The 19,529-nt window shown below is 36.7% G+C and overlaps 1 protein-coding gene across 4 annotated transcripts in view; it reads left to right on the forward strand.

Annotated features, from left to right (window-relative positions):
* PARP8 (poly(ADP-ribose) polymerase family member 8) overlaps positions 1-19,529 on the forward strand; it is a 195,870-nt gene that overhangs the window by 118,075 nt on the left and 58,266 nt on the right. For all 4 annotated transcript variants that reach the window (XM_008262187.5, XM_089313164.1, XM_089313167.1 and 1 more), the window contains 4 exons: positions 590-684; positions 11,027-11,087; positions 11,490-11,580; positions 17,868-17,934. In XM_008262187.5, the coding sequence (XP_008260409.1) occupies positions 590-684; positions 11,027-11,087; positions 11,490-11,580; positions 17,868-17,934 (314 nt within the window). The remainder of the gene's footprint in view (positions 1-589; positions 685-11,026; positions 11,088-11,489; positions 11,581-17,867; positions 17,935-19,529) is intronic.

The following is a 19,529-nucleotide window of genomic DNA, read 5'->3' on the forward strand; positions in this document are numbered from 1 at the left end:
TACTGTATGGAAGGGTAATATGTTAAAAGGGAAGTAAAGCCAAAGTTGTTACATAAATGAATGCAAGTAAATATGTTCATTCAGAATAAGAAGACAGTGGTTGTGTCTGTCAGGATTAAGCAAGGCTACCACTAGAGATAGGGACGTAATAAAACCAGAATCTTTTCTCCCAGTAACAACTTTGTAGCAATGGGATGGTTTTCCTAACAGAATGATTCTTTAACCAATATAGCACTTTAACGTTATGTAAAATACTTCTTCCAGTTTGATATTTGTTCATACAATGAATTTTTAAGGAAGGGAAGCAAATAGTTTCTGATAGTCTTACATGTTCATTTTACAAGTTTTTCAGATGATCTGCAACTTCACCCATTTTTAGCATTTTATATCAAAATAGTGTTGTTTCAATTATTCTAGCCAGATGTGAATATCAGAACTTTAGTGAGTATACTCCTGAATTATCTGGGGTGTTTCACGAAGCTGTAAATGTCCACGGCAGAACACACAGGGTGAACCATCCAAAAGTCTGTATTGGTCCTTTTGAGTCTGTGTACCCCCCATTCACCTCTTACCCCTCCCTCTTCATCAGGTGAACTATGATGGGGAATTGCACAAGCATCCACAGCTGGAGGCAGATTTGTCAGCAGTGAGGGAGATATATGGGCCACATGCAGTTTCTCTCAGGTAAATCAGTACCTTAGGTGAATAAAGATTAAAATTACTAGGTAAGTCATTGAGATTTTCTGCTAGAATAATTGAAAGGAGATTTTTTTTTTTTGAATCCATCACATTTGAAACTGAGAGAGGTTCTGTTGTGTTTCTACTTAAAAACTAGCATTTTTTTTGGGAGGGTGTAAAGTACATATGATTTAAGATAACATTAATTGCATTAAAGAAATTATTTTGGAGCTTTGCTTTGAATACCAATATTAATTAGTTTCAAAATTAATTCCTATAATATGTTTGGTGAGCTGGTCCCATACTGTTAATGTAAATGAAGGCTGTATCCCTGAAAAATAAAAGTAAATAATGCATATCCATGGTGTCCAAATCACATTGTGATTGGATTCCTAAAAAAAATAAAATAAAATCTAGGTTTGCTCAGTTTCTTTGAATGATAATGTTATTTCATTCTGCAGCTACCTAATGTATTACTTGGTGATAAATTTGTAGACTATTTTTTAATTACTTTGAATTATTCAGAAGAATGCACCATCCTTATTTGCCTTTTATTCTGTCCTTATTGTAAGATAAAAACCTTTTCTGCCACCATACTAGCTTCTAGGAGTCAGTTTGGGTTACTTCAGATCCCTGTTCCTTGCTTGCAGCATAATTGTTTTTTAAGTCTCCTTGGAAATCCAGACCCTACCCACCCCAGTCTAACCTCAGTTCAACCTCTATCCACTCAAACCACTCCTATGCCAATTTTTTTTTCTCTTCTGGCATTTGTACAAGCAGTCTCTCTCTCTCTCTTTCTCTCTCTCTCTCTCTCTCTCTGTCTCTGAAAGAGGGAAGGGAAGAGAGAGACAAGACAGAGCCACCTTCCATCTGCTGGTTTACTCTCCCCAAATGGTCGTAGTGGCTGGGGCTGTGCCATGCCGAAGCCAGAAGTCTGGAGTCTCCTCCAGGTCTCCCATGTGTAGGAGCTGAAGTGCTTGGGCCATCTGCTGCCCTCCCAGGAACATTAACAGGGAGCTGGATCTAAAGTGGAGCAGCTGGGGCTTGAGTCGGCAACCATGTGGAATGCCCGTTTCGCAGTTCTCTATTTTTGAGGATAACTTTCCTCCAAATTCCATGTCTCCATTCAAGCCCTGGTCCAAAGCTTAACTTCTGTTTTAGCCTTCTTTAAATCTTAAATGCAGATTAGTTATTAGTTTTTCCTACTTTTTTTCCTTTTGTTTTAGCTTTTACTCATTCTTTTCAGCTCGTTGGCAGCGTGAGGCACGCATGAAATGCAGACTTGAAGATTCTTGATTATTTCAGTGGCAACATCTCCGACAAAAGATGTTCATATTACCTATCACATCTCCAATGCATATATCCATATTCTGGAAGAGCAGATACTTGTAACACAGCTATAATTTATAATAGCCAAATATTTCAATTGCAGAAACAGAAACTCGCTAGCACCCATGGCCTAAGAAAGCTGGAATTGTGTACTGAGACCCTCTCTCCCACCAATGGTGGTATATGGGGCTGCAGTTGAGTGAGTGGGATTAAATTTGGCATAGCAAATCTTTGCAAACTTGAAAGTATGCAAATTAGCTGTGATAACTTCAGAGTTGATGTCTGTCATAGTGCCTCACTAGGTTATATTGGTATTCAGTAAGTATTCATGGAATGAATGTATGAAGAAGGCAATAGGGGCTCTAAACAAATAGTCAAAATAATGACTAATTTTTTTAATAGTAATTGAACTGCTTTCTTAAGCAAAATAAGCTCTCAAAAGACAGTAGAACATAATTAACAATAATAATACAACACAGAATTTGGCCTTTTTTCATTTGAAATACAAACATACTTTTGGTTAGAGGATAAATGTAGCACACGTTGAATGCTTCTGTAGTTAAAGATTTTTTTCTAAATCATAATTTCTGTTACACAGGCCTCAGTTATACTGTCATATGAGTATGGAGTATTCTTTGTTTCTTCATGAAGCATTCATCAAACACCAGTGATGACCTGTATCAGTATTTTTTTCAAAATTATTGATAATTATTAACTGTTGAAATTAAACATATATTTGGAATTTTGGTCAGATGAAATGCCTGAAGTCACGAATGGATTGGGTCATTTTCCCTTGCCTACTTTGCTTTTAAGAGTTTAGATCCAGTCTAAACCTTAATGCAAGCCACGTTCTTTTCCTGCTGTCAATTTTCTCTAGCTGTGGAGGACATTTCCAGAAGAGATAACCTCCCAGAAGTTTCATAGTATAAAGGTGAATCATGGCAAAACTAGTGTGATTTACTTAAGTCAGAATGAATTTACCATCTAATCTCAAATGCTGAGACTTAGACTCATGGGAAAAGGGATAGTTAGGCATAAGGTCCTGCAGTCATCTTCCTTATGAAGTTCTAAGTCTATTGAAAACAGGCTGTTCTAATTAGCTGTTCTTTTGCTTAATTGAAGCTTATAAGAACTTAATGGAGTTTGAAGAGCAAAAGTACCTCAGTATGCACAATAAGCTATTTGGTGTCAATTTTTTTTATGTGACATCTAATGAGAAAGGCAGCTAACCACATCTCAGATCTCTCTGAGATGGAAATAACTGAATAACTAAGGTTGCCTAGATTGAAGCACAGCCCTCCTAAAGTAGGCAGAAGGAAGATACAGAGAAAGTGACTGATGACAGAGTTGCCACTTAAGTAGATATCGACAGCTCTATCTGGCCGTCCCATCCAAAAGCAAGATGCTGACAGTGTCTGAACCAGGCATGTAAACATTAATGAGGATGTGAGTAATACGGTCTCTCTGGAGCAGAAACTTTGCAATCGGTTTGAATATGTCTCATTTTGAATCATGCAGCAAAAATGCATTATGTATTTTCATTGTAAATACACTGTCACACTCATGTATACATAAAAATAATATTGATCAGTGTCACCTGAAAATAATGTGAGGGTAATAGTTTTAGAAATGTAGGTAGGTACAGCTCAGGAAATTCTTACTCTTTGGGGAAAGAAATGACTCTGAGAGTTTCCTTCCTTGCGAAATTGAAAGCTTCCATTCCTTACAAAGTATCCTTTGCTTTATGGTCCTGCCATCCTTCATCTGAGAGACTGTGACCATATGAGTAGCCTAGCCTTTTTATTGTGAGTAATGCCTCATGGAGGCTGGAAGCTCCCAAGGTTGCTGCCCTGCATTTCAATCACGTTTTGTCAGTAGCCGAGTGCAAGAGGGCCTTTTCCAGTTGCTGTTTGGAGACTTAGATCTTTCTGAGGATTTTTGATGGTTTGAGGAACCTACCATACATCAGCATGCATGCTGTTATCATTTCTGTTGATTTCTGAATTCCCATGTTCAAGAATGAAAAGCACTGATTACAGATCCTCTGATTGTCCTGCTCAGATCCTGTGGTAGGGTTGTATTTCTGTTTGCTTTCATGGGAAGCATGGAGCTGTAATTATTTTGACCACTGAAATGTGAACATAAGCACCAATGTGTGGGTTCCTATGTCTCCTCATTTGTCACCCTGGACCCCTTAGTTATGATAATAAGCTGCGGCCCTCACTCCTCAATTTTGTATTAACCCTGTAGTGTGAGTGAGGTATGAATCTTTTTTTGTGTTAAAGTACTGAGGTTTCTGATGATGTTTGTTGTTTCATCCTAACTCCGCCTACACAGAAGTGTGTCATTTGTTGAAATGAGATCTTGAATTGGATCTTGATAATATCCCTTCCGGCATATTCGTCTCCAACCTCTGCCTCTGAGCCAAGGAATAAAACACTGTGTCCCTGAGAATCAGGAAGGCGATGTCAGGAGGCTCATAAGGGAAAGAAACCAAGGGGGTGGTATTTTCAGAAACACTGGAGCATAATCTAGACGCAAGCTGCAGACAACATCCTAGAGACTCGTCTCTGCTCCCAAAGCCTGTGTTTCCTTCAAGAATTTTTAAGGTGACTGCAGAGTTGTTAGCAACTGTTTATAGTGTATAGTTCATGCACTCTTTTTTTATACAGGCATCTTTTCTTATCCAGATCTAATTTTTTTAATTTCTTCTCAGTCTTGTTGTCCGTTAGAGAGTTTTATAGCTACTTTGGATACAGTCTTGTGAATGCTTGAATCTTGCCAAGATTTTTTTTCTCTGATTACTTAGTTTGCATATTTCTTGGCCCATTCACAAGCATCTCCCCCACACATTGAGTAGGCCTGCAGAGATAGACAGGCAAGCTGTGGAGTTTCAGATGTCATGGGGAGATGTATGTTTCTTTACAAAATGTCTTTCTTTTTGAAAATATAGCTGCCCATTATGTTGCAGGCAGAAATGACTAAATAGCAGCAGAGGTTTATGTCCTAAGAACCTGATTTTTTGTGTATATGTAAATTTTAGGTAAATATGTATTTACTTTGACAGTTGCAGAAAGGCTAGAAATCTCAAACCTATTTTAGAACCACATGATCACTGCTGCTTTTGATCACATTGTATTATAAGATATTACAGCAGCAAAATGAATAAGCTTAAAGTGTGCAGAGAAAAGAGAACCAACATCTAATATACTGTGAATATGTATGTATGTGTCTCATTAATAAGCATGTTGTCCTGATTTGTTCAGTTAAGAATAGGAGAATGAATTACTGAGAATTGTAACAGCGTGTATCCTCAAAAGCACATGGTTTTTGAAAAACCAGCATTTTATAATGTGTTCTTAAATAAACCTGGCCACAGTAAATATCCAAAAGCAAATGATGAGATTTCAGGATTCGTAGATTCAAAGACTTGTGCTCCCAGAATTGAAAGTATCACTAGATTTGGAGCATTTCTATTCAGACCCTCATTTCCAGAGGGAAACAATTGTATCAAATCAATATGTGTATTGTTTCCTTTGTCTTAAAAAAAAAAAAAAAAATTCAAGTTCAATTGAATGTGATGTTTTCACAGGGAATAAATATAGGCAGTGCTCCAAATTATTTTTAGTTATTAGAAACTCAGTACTTTGTTCAGAGTTCAATAATATATCTAGTTTCAAAATTCAAGTCGCATTCATATTTCAGGCATTCAACTTGGTTCTTCATTTGCTATTCATGAGAGCCCGGGCTACTGAAAGTTATTCAGATAGAGAAGCAATCCTGATGACTGGGTCGCTGCATCTGGACAAACTGTAATCATGCTTTGTAATCTGTCAGTGGGAAACATGAAATTACTGGCATTATATAAAAAGGGCATCTCAATGGAAGTGGCTTTGCATATACACAGCATCATTTGTGAATTCTTTGAAGTGTGGCATAAAAATGAAAAAAGTAACTATTTACAGATCTACACCTGCAGAATCTAGTTAATTACAAAGCTTTAGGGCCTCTGCCTCTTTAAAATTTGGTGTTCATGCTCTGCAGTGGCAAGGAAGAGTGCTAGTAGTTCTTATTTCATTTTTGATCGAAGGAAATTTACGTTGCTAGAAACTGAAATGATAGCAACTTTTGACCAAAATTGTTTAAGAAATCAAACGTAGAATATTTTAAAATTCACATTTGAAAAGATTTTTAAAAGCAGGCCTGGTACAGTCTGCTTAGACCTTTATGGTGAATTCTGTTAAAGTGGTCTGGAAAACTAGTTATAGAGAAAACACTCGTGGGCAGGGTTCTCAACGGTTCTTGTTACCTCTGATTCCTTCTGTGTCTGTAAGCATGTCATACTGTTGCCAATGTCAATAAATTCAAGCAAAAGTTATTCTCAGAAATGAAATTGGCAAAGGTGGGAGAAAAGAAAAATGCCTGGGATATGGGAAATGGTTGCTGTGATAACCTGGCTCGGGTAGTTATGGTTGCGACACTTTAAAACAGTAATCAAACAATACTTATCAAGAATCCCAAATATAGTCATACTATATTTAACCAGGAACTCTAGAAATGATTCTATGTGAGGATATATGCATATAGATTTTTTTTTTATTTAGAGGACTCTGTGTCCATATTTATAGTGTAAAAACCTAAAGAGCAACCAAATGTTTTATTATACAATTGTCTTTATAAAAATGCCACCATTTAAATTTATGATTTAGAAGAATATTTCATAATATTGAAAAATATGGATCAGAGTAGAAGTAAAGGAACAGGACAAAAAATCTTTATATACTATAAATCCTGTGTATACACAAGACATTGGAAAGGAATATAAGCAAAAACAATTGTTTCTGCATTGTAGCATTACAGGATTTTTTGGTGTATTTTTCTGTTGCTTATGTTTTATTAATAAACCTGTATTTATAATTCAAATAAGTAGGGGTTTTTTTTTTAAAGATTTATTTATTTATTTGAAAGTCAGAGTTACATAGAGAGAGGAGACAGAGAGAGAGAGAAGGAGATCTTCCATCAGCTGGTTCACTCCTGCAATGGCCAGACCTGTGCTGATCTGAAGCCAGGAGCCAGGAGCTTCTTCCAGGTCTCCCATGAGGGTGCAGAAGCCTAAGCGCTTGGGCCATCTTCTACTGCTTTCCCAGGCCATAGCAGAGAGCAGGATTGGAAATGGAGCAGCCAGGACTATGGGATGCCAGCACTGCAGGTGGTGGCTTTACCCTCTACACCACAGCCCCAGCCTCGGTATTTGGCTTTAGAACATATGTAACTTTTTTTAATAAATTGAGTTTTGTGCACACAATTTATAGTTAATATGTAAATACTTATTACTTTTTCTATTATTTTCTTGTTCCAATTTTGTTTTAAAAAGTTTTTATGTTTTTAAGTAACTAATATGTTTGTGACATTTCTCCCAGAATGTTAAATATTTTCATATAAACTTTTAAAGCAGTGGGTAAGATTTCTTTTTTATTTTATCATATCAACATAGGATGGTTCAGTTGAACATTCCTTTATCACTTGATATTCATTTTGTTTCCAATTTCTGCTCTTACACAATCAACCTAGATGAAAGCTTGCAACCGTTTTTTATTTTCTTAGATTAACTCCTGTAGGTGGATGGCTGTAATAAAGGCCTTTTCACCTCCCTGGAAATTTTCTTGAATATAATTCATCATCCCTTCTCATCACTGCATTGAGTGGACTTTCTTTGTACATACCTAACAATAGATATTTGATCTATTATATTTATGGATCATTTGCCAATGTTTGGACCATGAAATTATGAACACTCGATTGTGAGGCCTGTTTTGTACAGGAGCTACAAATAGTTTTTGCTTTTTCAAAAGGTTGCAAAAAAGAAAGAAACCCATCCATAGCAAAAAAGAATATTCACCAGAGACTGTATGTGGCCTGAGAATTCTAAAATATTTACTAGCTTGAACTTCACAGGAAAAGTTTGCTGTACCCTGAACTAGAGGCATAGAATTGGTTCGTTTGCTTGGTCCTTATTTGTGCCATATCTTCTGGATAATTTCATTTCTATCTTTGCTTGCCATCTTATCTTTTATCAGGAACAGATGCTGTGGTGCTTTGATGATTTTTATGAATCAGTCCCTGTGTAAACAGGCTTTACCTCTTTTGTCTTTAACCTTTCAAACCATCACCATGAAAAAGCACAATGTTATAAAGAATAAAAATGCACCCAGTGTTTTGAGATACATATACATATATATATATATATATTAAGCAGAGATGGGAGAAAGTACACAGTCTGAATTATTATATTCCAATATGCTGCTCAGTCATTAAAATTTTCTTCTCTGAACCTTAAAAAATGTCATAATTGTGTATTATATTTGTTTACTTGGTGAGGTTGTGAAGAAGTGATGATTCTCATATACTGTTGGTAGGAATGTAACTTCATACAGACATTATAGAAAATAATTCAGAGATTCCTCAAAAAACTAGAAGTTGCACTACTGTTTGATCCTGCAGTCTCTCTACTGGGTGCATATCCCAAGGAAATCAGTTTAGTATGTCAAGGGGAAGTTGGCACTCACATATTTATTGCAGTGCTATTTACAATAGTCAAGACAGGAAATCAGTGTAGATGTCCTTTGACAGATGAATAGATAAAGAAAATGTGGTATAGATACACGGTGGACTATTAGCATAAAAAAGAGTGATATGCTGTAATTTACAACAGCATGGATATAACTAGAGGACATTGTGGTGAGTGAAATGAATCAGGAACAGAAAGGAAAACACCACATGTTCTTATTATGGAAGCTAAAGTTGATCTCAAGGAAGCAGATAATATTACAGTGCTTACCAAAATTTGGGAAGGGTATGTGTGTTTGTGTGTGTGTGCGTTGCCCAGGGGTGGAGTAGGGGGATGAAGAGAGAATTGTTAATGGGGATAAGGGTGGGGTTGGAGAGGAGGAAGAGCTTTTAATATTCCGTAGCACAGTCGGATAACCATGGTTGAAAATAATAATCAAGTATTTCAAAATAGCCAATAGGATTTTGGAAGTTCTTAGCACAAAGAAATGATATGTATCTGAGGCGATAAATATGTCAGTTACAGTGATCTTATCATTATACATTGTATATATGTATTGATATGCAACACTGTACTTGATAACCCTGTATGATTACTGTGCATAGGTACAAATATATATTAAGGGGTATTGTTGTGGTACAGTAGGTTAAGCCACTCCGTACAGTGCTGAGATCCTGTATTGTGTCCCTGTTTGACTCCTTCCACTCTACTTCTGCTCCTGCTTTCTGCTCTTGTACCTGTGAAGGCAGCACAAGATGGCCTTAGTTTTGCCGGCTTTGGCCTGATCCAGACCTGGCTGTTGCAGCCATTTTGGGAGTGAATCAGCAGATAGAAACTCTCTTTCTCTCCATCTTTCCCTCTTTCTCTGTCACTCTGTCTTTGAAATAAATAAATCTTTTAAAATATGTCTTTAAAAAAGACAGTTTCATTGAGTAATTATTATGTGCCAGATACCATACTTGACAGAGTTGTGAAGTTGGACTTGGGTGCAATGCCCGACTTTCCCACTGACTTCTTATCTTCCATTTGGCAACCCCAAATCTCGAGTTCCTCATCCTCAAAATGAGTACAATAATATTAACCACCTCTCTGGGATCTGAAGAATTCCTAATAAGATCTTCCATTAACATTTGAACTGATTTCCAATAACAGTGATGGTTTCCCAAATATTGAACCCACCTAGTGCTTATATCAATAGCTAGAATGCCTGTGCTACAGAGTGATGACGGGTAAGTTACTTTGTTGCTCTGGACTTCAGTTTATGTATGTGTAAAGTGGAGATAGCAGTATTACCTAGAATGTTTTATATTAAATGACCACATGTATGTAAAACTGTTAGAACAATTGCTGGAATATAAGTGCTCAATAAATATTGCCCATTAACTTTTATAATTTCATTTATTTCTGTGGTTCTGTATGTCACTATGTACAGCATTCATGATTTCAGAATTTTCCAAGAATGTCAGAAATAGAGTTGTGTGTATAGGGAGATAGTAAAGCTTTTATAGTCTGTCATTAATTTTAAAAATATGTTACCTGTATTGTGTTAATGTTGGTCTTCACAGTGCCTTCATGTGGAGCATAGTATGGTTTTTTGTTTTCAGATGTGTCGGACTTCAGACCTGCCTATTAAAACAGTGAAATTTAAGAGGTAGAACTCCTGGGTCAGTTTCAGAACCACTGATGTGGAACGTGGAGAGAAAATCCGTGGACACGTTGTTGTCTGCCCCTACATTCCTTTGCAACGTCAGATGCTCCTTTCTTGCTCTTAGACGCAGCTTCACATTCTCAAAGTGTAATCAAACAGAGCACGCACATGACAGCTTTAATTTGCTACCAATAATTGGTAATATTTGAAACCTTGAACCAACTGACTCTTTTTTTTTATTATTCAATAAATGTGAATTTACAAAGTGCAACTTTTGTATTGTTGTGGCTCCCCCACAACCTTCCTCCCTCCCCCGGCCCTCCCCTCTCCCACTCCATCTCCCATCCCGCCCTTCATCGAGTTTCATTTTCAATTACCTTCATATACAGAAGATCAACTTAGTATACGCTAAGCAAGGATTTCAACAGGCTGCCCTCACACAACCTCACAAGGTATAGGGTATTGTTTGACTAGTAGTGTTGTTTTTAAGTTTCATAGTAAACCACATTAAGGACAGAGATCCTACGTGGGGAGCCTGTACCCAGAACCAACTGACTCTTGAGTTTATGTGTATGTAAAGATAAAAGGCTGTCTATATAGCATAAATAGGTCACAGAAAACAACAGGTTGAATTAGTTATGTCTGCATTCAGCTCTGAACTACCTGTGGAAGTCAGGAATCAGAATTAGTGGTTTAATTTTAATTTTAATTAAATTTAATTAATTTCATTTTAATAAAAATGACCTAGCACATATTCTTTTTTAAGGAAAATTTAAAACTTAAATGTTAATTTTTGCTTTCAGGGAATATGGAGCCATTGATGATGTAGATATTGATCTGCATATTGATGTCAGCTTTCTTGATGTGAGTATCAATTTGTTTAATTCGATACATTTAAAGTACGTTTATTTTTATTACAGGTAGAAATTCAATTTTTGGTTGTTTTACCAACAGATACATGTTGATTTTGTTGAACTGATATATTGAACAGATTCTATGGTTAAAAAGGCAGAGATTACATATATTTTTTCTTTTATCTTTGTTCTTTAGAAGTACTAATGGGTGCTTATATAGTACTTACATAGTTTTCATTTTTATTTTCATACATAAAACCATACAATTACTTTAGCCTTCTCTTCACACAATGATGGGTTTTGAGCTGATTCATAGACATTCATGTTATACTTTATGCATTTCTTCAACATAAGTTTTAAAATTTTTTACTCTTAAAAATGACTAAATCATCTTTTAAACATATTTGTGCAGGAGGAGATTGCTGTGGCTTGGGAGGTAATTCGAACAGAGCCCATAATTGTCCGACTACACTGTTCACTTACACAGTATTTAAATGGCCCAGGTGAGTTTTACTTCTCTGTTTTTTGAAGATTAATTAGCTGTGCATTGTGCCTTAAGCAAAATGAGTGCTCATTTGTAATTCTGAACATAAGTGCTACATATTTTAATCATGATATTTTCAAACTTAAATCTTAAGAAAGATGATTTATTACTGATATAACCTAGGGAAATGGAAGCATGGAACATTTGGTTATGTAGGTTTTTGGAAATTAACAAGTTTCTGTGAAGCAAACACAATAAAACCCAAATGACTGGTTTGCATATAGTAGAAACTCAGCAGGTATAATTTGGATTGACTTTGATAAATTATTTCTCTGGCTTTGAGAGTTAATTTTAATCTTTATTTATCTGATTACTGATGAATTTAGCCTAACTCAATGTAGCATACTTTTGTTTTGGACAACAGGGATCATAATAATAGTTTTTGTTTTCTGAAACCTTAGAGAATGACATATCCCAATTGATAGCTTTTTACAACAAAGGATCCTATTACATGTTTTGCTAAAACAAACTGAGTTAAGATGTTTTCCCCTGCCTTCTAAGGTGTGTATACACACATGTGCACACAGGCACACACACAATTTTCTCTACTCACTGTTCCTGTTGTCTGCTAATGCACTGCAGAACACCCGAAAGCTTAGTGACTCCCAATAACGTATTACTGTTTGAGGGGCTTAACTGGTTAGTTCTTGTTTGAAGTCTCTCCCGACTTTGTAGTCAGGTGCTCAGTGGGCTGGGCTCATAGAAAGGCCTCAATACATTGGATGCACGAGATGCTGGACTTTAAAATGGCTGATGCAGGTGTCATCTGAATGATAAGCTGAGGATAACTTAACAACAGTACCCTCCTTACGCATGGCTTCTCCCTTTGGTTTGGGCTTCTTGTAGTATGGTTATCAGTATTCAGAAGTGTTTCAAGAGATAAGATGCTGAAACTACTGAGAAAAGGCACAGTGAATCTTCTGTTGCATTCTATGATTAAAGCAGTCAGAGCGCCCGCCCAGAATCAAGGGGGCAGGGACACAAACAGCAGCTCTCAAAGCTTGCCATATGTGTGCTACCATGGTGTCTGCAGGGTTTCTTGAATCATGTCACAGATCATATATCTACTTTATTTCACATAGATACTTGTTTATTCAAATTTATGAACTACAGGAAAATCACTTTGAAAGTGAACCACTTTTTTCTGGTATTTATATAATGCATTTTATTTAAGTGATCAATGTTAATATCAGATGGTAACTGATGTTATTTACTGTTAGACAATAAGTAGATATTAGATATTTTCATTCTTATTATTTGAAATATCATGAAGAAAAAATATAGTTATATAGAGAAAACTATTTTGATGGTGTTTGTTTTCTGTGTACATGCAATTTATTTTCATAAAGTTGGCACTGAGTTACGTAAACAGGTGTGTACCCCTTTCTGTTCTGTCATGAGACTGCCGTCAAAACTTTAAATAATCTTAAAGGAATATTCTAACCTGTAGATGTATGTGTTTTTACTATTTCCCCGCAGAGTCTGTCATTGGGCTAACTTCTTTCTTGGTTTAGTCATTTGAAATGTACTCACTGATTTTATTCTGACGATGATGAAAAGAAAAAGAACCCCTTACTCTGTGAATTTTTAACTTTTTTTTTTTTTTAATATTCAGGGTTAGGAATATAATTGGTCCGTTAATCTCTACTCACTCAAACCTATCTGTTTGACATGATAATACAGCATGCCTTTATTTAATCTTACTACTGATACTTTCGTTTTTGATATAATCTTGAACTTTCGGTGCAGACTTTCCTTTACAATAACTCTCTAAGGTCTTTTTTTGTATGCTTGCTTGGTTTTATAAATCTTTTAACCATCATTTAAACTCATGTTTGATGATTTTACTGTTCAGTTCTACTTCATTTTTTAATGAAAATTTTAAAATTTTATTTGAGAGACGGATTGGCCAGGGGTTGCGGGAGGAGAAAGAGTCTTCCTTCTCATTGATTTACCAACACCCACAATAGCCAGGAATGGACCCAGGCTGGCCCTTTGTTCCTTTACTGCCAACCTTGGAGAAAACTGCCCTGAAGTAGACCCCCTGCCTCTTGGTTCATTTGCCTCCTTATTTGGGGTGTGTTGGTGGTGGTTGGCCTTGGTCTACCTATTCTTTCACAGAAGGACTAGTCGTTTGTGGCCCCTTAAGATTGTTTCCACCTGCTCTATTTGTAGCAAAATTTGCTGGAAGTTTCTCACAAAAAAATGACGTCTTTCTGAGGGTCTGGTCCTTTTGCTGATTTCCTCCTGTTTCTATAATGCACTCACTGGTTGTGATGCACATTGCTGTGTCGCTAGTAATTTCTGCAAAGTTTTTATTTTTTTCTCCTTTTTGGAAATTTGAAGGAAAAAACAGGATTTATAGTACTGTGTAATATATGACTAGAGTTAGAAATAAAGGAGCATATATCACTTGTGATTCCAGAAGAAATAATTAGGTTGTTATCCTAGTTTTTAATTTTAATTATTGCAAGCAAATAAAAAGGTGAGAAAATATTTCTAAAAGAGTGTTTTGCGATGTGTTTTTGAAGGTCTCAAAATTTATAGTAAAATGAACTTGCAAAAAATGTCTAATCCAGAATTTAGACTGACCTACTTAACTGCTCTTTCTGAAAAGCATTTATTCCTGTCTTTTGGAAATGTCTTAGAGATCTTCAACCATTTCATGGAAAATGTGTACTACAAAAACAAAATGCACATGGAGTCTAATTTTTCTGCTCCAGAATAAACATATTTTTAAATTCTCCTTTCCTTGAACTTTTTGACACTTCCTTCTATGAATAACAGCTTATTTGAACAACAATTTTTGGCTAAGGCTCTTGTGACTATATCCACGACTGAACAAGAATTACAAAAATTGGACAAATACCTCCTTATTCACTTTGAAATTACGGATAAGGATGATTTTCATTGTGTGTGGGGAAACATACTTTAAACAAAATCATGATATAATTTGTTTGGTTCTTATAGTAATATATATATTTTCCAGAATTTCTGATATGTAATTCTAGTTTCTGATCTCAAGGACAAGGCAGTTTTTTGTTAAAAAGACGAACAACTAACATTATTTTAAAATGTTTCTCTGAAAATCGTCTATTGATATCTTTACACTTAGATGGTCTGAGTGTTAGAATAATTTATGCCCACCTTGTACAGCCCTCACTTGTCAACTCAAACTTTATCAATGGAGGAAAAAATAAGTAACATTTACCCTTTTGAGAACATGAAAATATTATTACTATGTTCTGTCAAGTTCTTCCTCATCTTTGTCTCTCTCCCCATGAACTATGCAGAATTTGATTATGTCTGAGGCAAAATTGTGAATATATCTGTTTAGAGTAGACATTTCTATATTTATTTTGCCTATAAAAGAGTGTTTGTTTGTGTTGTCTAGATTTATATATTAGTACAGTTTGTTCCTCTCCTCTCTCAGAGATACTAGCTTTGGTCACCAATTTTAGCTGAGTTTATTCCTAAATGCTTGTTTGCTCAATTAAACTTTTTATCTAATTTCTAACTCATTATTACTGATCATCTGGAAGCTATTAATTTTTAAAAACATGGCTAAAATTAAAGTGTTTTTAGATACAAAGAAAACTGCAAATACAGCACAAAGTTCACATATATGTCAGTTTTTCTGATTGTTAATATTGACATGAATATATTAAGTATAATTAATTGCATTAATTTCAAAAGCAATTTGTGATTTTTCACGTGAATTTTGGAACCTTTTTCAAAGTAGCATTTTGTTAGATCCTTTGAAATAGATGCTTCTTTAGATTTTATGCTAATAATTGAGTCAATATTTATAATTTATATTTTCCTTGGAAATATATCATTTGGATAAATATTGACACAGTTTCTAGTCATGCATGCCATGATTAAGTTTTTTAAGTTAAATTCTAAGAATAATTTGTTTATTTTGAATAAACATTTGCATTTCTTTTATCTCTTCTCTCTGTCTCTCTAGTCTTAGTTTCGATCTAGTGGATTTCGGATTTTTTTTGCCTTTTATTCCCCACCAGATTCTTTTCATTTGTATGCCACCCTCTTCCCAATCACTTTTTCTTTCTGCCTGTGAAGAGATAATGTCTTATGTCTTGTTAGACACAGTATTGTATATTCCTATTTTATCATCTTTTCCTTTAAAAAGTAATTCCACTGAGTGTTCCAAGTGTTAGAATTTATTTATTTTTATTTATATTTTTAGCCACTCTTCTATTTCAGTTGCCCTGGACTTGAGACAGGTGGGATCAGGGATGTCTGTTCTGTTCTTTGCTCTCTGTATGAAGATCAGGGTATTCCTCAAGAAGGGACTGATTGTTGCCATGTACTAACAACACATTTTCTTGATCAGAGGATTAGTAAGGGTCAGTATGGGGGTACTGCTTTGATGTAAAGTGTGGGACATGTGTGGTCTGAAAATGTCCTACCTTAAAGACAGTGCTTGCTGTAATCAGCTGTCAGTGTGATTGACACTTTCTGTGTAACGTTTCCCTTGTTTCCATCCTCTTTGACCTAATTCTAATACCATCCCTGCAATTCTCCCTCTCCTTTCTGTACTTTTAATTTCCCCTTTTTCTTTGCCTGAAGATTCCTACTGGTAGACAATATTTTTCTTACCTTGAGAAATGCCCTGTTGACCTTGAATCCCCGCTTCCCTTAACTGTTAAGTTTTCACTAGAATTGTCTATTAGCTTCCTTCATTTTCTTTCCTCTTTCTCGCATTGAATTCACTTAAGGTTTAGTCCCATCACTTCACAAGCTGCTCTTGTCAATGTTACCAGATATTTGCTAAGTGACCCTGTTGCCTCAAAGTCTCTATCTTGACTGACTTATGAGCATTTGGTAACAGTTTGCCTCTTCCTTGAAAAAAAAAAAAAATGTGAATTTGTCCTCAGATCAGTGGAACTCTGAAACCTTTCATCCTCCTGGCCATCCCTCTTCAGCCTTCTCACTGAATGCTCATATGCACAGGTACCTAATCCGCAGACTTTCTCTCCTTTTCATCCAGCTTTGTGCCTTTAAGTGCATATACCCTCCGGCTATTCCACATGAATTCCTTTAGTATGTTCCTTTCACCTGGACATTTAGCCGCTGGCTTTCTCTATCCAGATGACTAGTCTTCTCCACCTCTCCAAACCTGCTCCTCCTGCAACATTTCACATATCAGGGAGTAGTAAATTGCACCTTTTAGTTATTTACATCGAAATTCTTGCATTCACACTTGATTATTCTTTCTTGTACCTCATGCCCAATCAATCAGCTCTCTTAGAAAATGGAAGCTGTGAAAAGTTCATGAACATGGCTGACCCAAACCACTATACCTCTTGACTCAAACTGCAATTAGTTTTTGACTGATCTTCCCGTTTCTCCCTTGGACCAAGAGATGTTACACAGCCTGTTCCGTGGTATTTCTCTGCCCTCATCTGCTAACATGATACCTTGTTCGTTCCTCTCCTGGAGCTGGTATCCAGCTGTTCCTAGACTACTTAATCATGTTTCCTCTTCAGAGACATTGCCTTTGGTATTTCCTGTGACTGGGAGCCTTGTCTTTCTGCCCATTCTTTTCCAACTTTAAAAACTGTGCCCACACTCCCCACGGTCTCAGTTCCCTTTCTCCTCCCTCCTGAGAGTCTTCAGTGCCATTTAACGTTGGGCTTGTTTTTCACCTGTCTCCTCCACTGCATGGTAGGCTGCTTGGGAGCAGGGATATTCGTGTGTGTCCATGTTTTTACATAGTAAATACTCTTTAAGCCAGTGAATAATAAATGTTGTGTGACATTTTTGAATGAAGTTACTGATTTCACAATGATTATAGTTACTGGTTTAAAGAAACATGTATATCTGGCAAAAATGTACTCCCCATGAGAGGGTAGATGCAGCAAAGTAAGTGTCCTATGCATCACCCTACCTATTGTATTATTATATTAAAATGTTTTATATTAAAATGTATGGACATAGAAACACGTGTCTCTTCCTCTTACAAATAGTGCATTAACTGTCCTACACATGGCTGTTCAAGTTGTTCCTTATGTTGGAATTCCTCATCATGAGAATAATATATAACATGTAAAATATCTGCATGACTATATAGTGACCAGTGCCTTCATAGATGTAACGTAGTTAGCGATGTCTGGGGCTCCGCGTGTGTGCCTGCGCATGTCGGTACTGCTAACCCATTCTTTTCAGGGCATGTGGTTGAGTTTCAAGTTGATATTTAACTGTGATTTTTCTCCTTCCCAGTGCCCACTGTTGATGTCTTTCAGATCTCCACAAAAGAGCGGTTTGGATTGGGACATCAACTGAAAAAGTAAGTTGACTAAAAGTGAAAAAAAAAAAAAGAAATTCCTGTTCAAGAGAACTGGGTTCTCATTTTGCTCATTTATTTTTCATTTTTATTCTGTGAGAGCATTGCAAAGTGGAGCCTCAGGGGAGGAAATGACACTAACCGCAGCATCACCGTTTAGGCAGAAGAGCTGGCCCCTTGTCTTGCCATCCCACACCTACTCTTCGAAGGCTGGCTGTGTCTTTGATGTGGCCCACAGAGAAAGGAGGGAGAATAAGATGGGAGTATTTCTTGCCCTTGCCCCAGACTTTAGTGGGTCCCCTTGGGTTGACCGTCCTCAATTCAAGTTTACTGCGCTGTTCCAGCCTGGAGCCTGTGACTTTGTCCCTTAATAGGTTCTGTTGGTGGTTCTCACTGTGTGTTCACTGGGGCCTAGAGATGGTAACAGTGTGCCAGCTGCGGGCTTGGGCTACTGTACTGTACTTCCCATTCCTACTTTAATGTTCATTTTGTAAGTAAATCCTCTGTTTTTTGTTTGGTCCTCCATGACTTCAGTGACTCAGTACTGGAGCTCTAATAGATATACTGGGTTCTTAAAAAATAAAGTATGTATGTAATTAATTTGAACATACATAATTTTTACGAATAATTTATTGGAAGAAAAGGAAGTTTCTTGCAGGGATTCCAACAGCTGTAGGGAAGGGAGCAATAGTTAAAATCCTACCTTTTGGAAGGATAGGGTGTGCTGTAATCACAAACTTCCGATTCTGGGTTCTGCACATTCATGAAGAGAGTATGCCAGAGGAAAGTCCTCCCCCATATCCTGCATACAGAGCTAGAGTGAGATTCATTTCTGCTTGTTTTTGATCCTTAGGCTCAAACATGTCAACCTCATGTTGGCAGACATTCATGCACTCATTCAGCTGTCTCTGCAGTGGCTCAAAAGCTGGAAGGGCACCTTGAGTATGAATGTGCAAACTAATCTTACTCTGAAGGATGGGTCATAGTGTGACCACAGAATTCCACGTCCAAGTTCCTCATGATCACATAACACAGAGTTTCCTGGGGTGTGGTCCCCCTCGTGCAAAACAAATGTCGCACAGTGTCCGTTGTTCCATCTGCCTGCACCATTTGCAGGCCTGTCTTCTCAGCATCAGCCAGTGAGGTCTTTAATCTAGATGTTTTTCTCTCCGACTCTTGGTCCTCTTCCATGATGGGGGTGGGTTTTAGGATCCTCAGGTGGTGGGTGCCCCACCACTACCATGAACCATGGTGGGTGCCCCATACTATGAACCATGTGGGTGAAACAGGAAGGAAGGCAGATGCATTTTTAATATGTTATAATTAGTACCTGTGGAACCACATTTATGCAATCACTAGGACTCTGGCACACTTTGGTAGTTTTAAGAGAGCTGAGAGAGAAATAAATGATAATGGGTTTTGAGTTGCAGAAAGGGGTGAAGGAAGCCCTTGCATAGTGCCTCATAAAATCTCCCCGAGGTTTACTGATCATTTTCTCGTTGTTCAACTCTAATTTGCTTTTCTGTTCTGATTTTTAAGCCTATTTAATACAAAAACTGGTTTTTTTTAAATAAATAAAGAAAACACTGATAGATTCA

The sequence above is a fragment of the Oryctolagus cuniculus genome, chromosome 14 (genome assembly GCF_051225735.1).
Source record: "Oryctolagus cuniculus isolate XC-2025 breed Fujian yellow rabbit chromosome 14, ASM5122573v1, whole genome shotgun sequence".
Taxonomy (NCBI): domain Eukaryota; kingdom Metazoa; phylum Chordata; class Mammalia; order Lagomorpha; family Leporidae; genus Oryctolagus; species Oryctolagus cuniculus.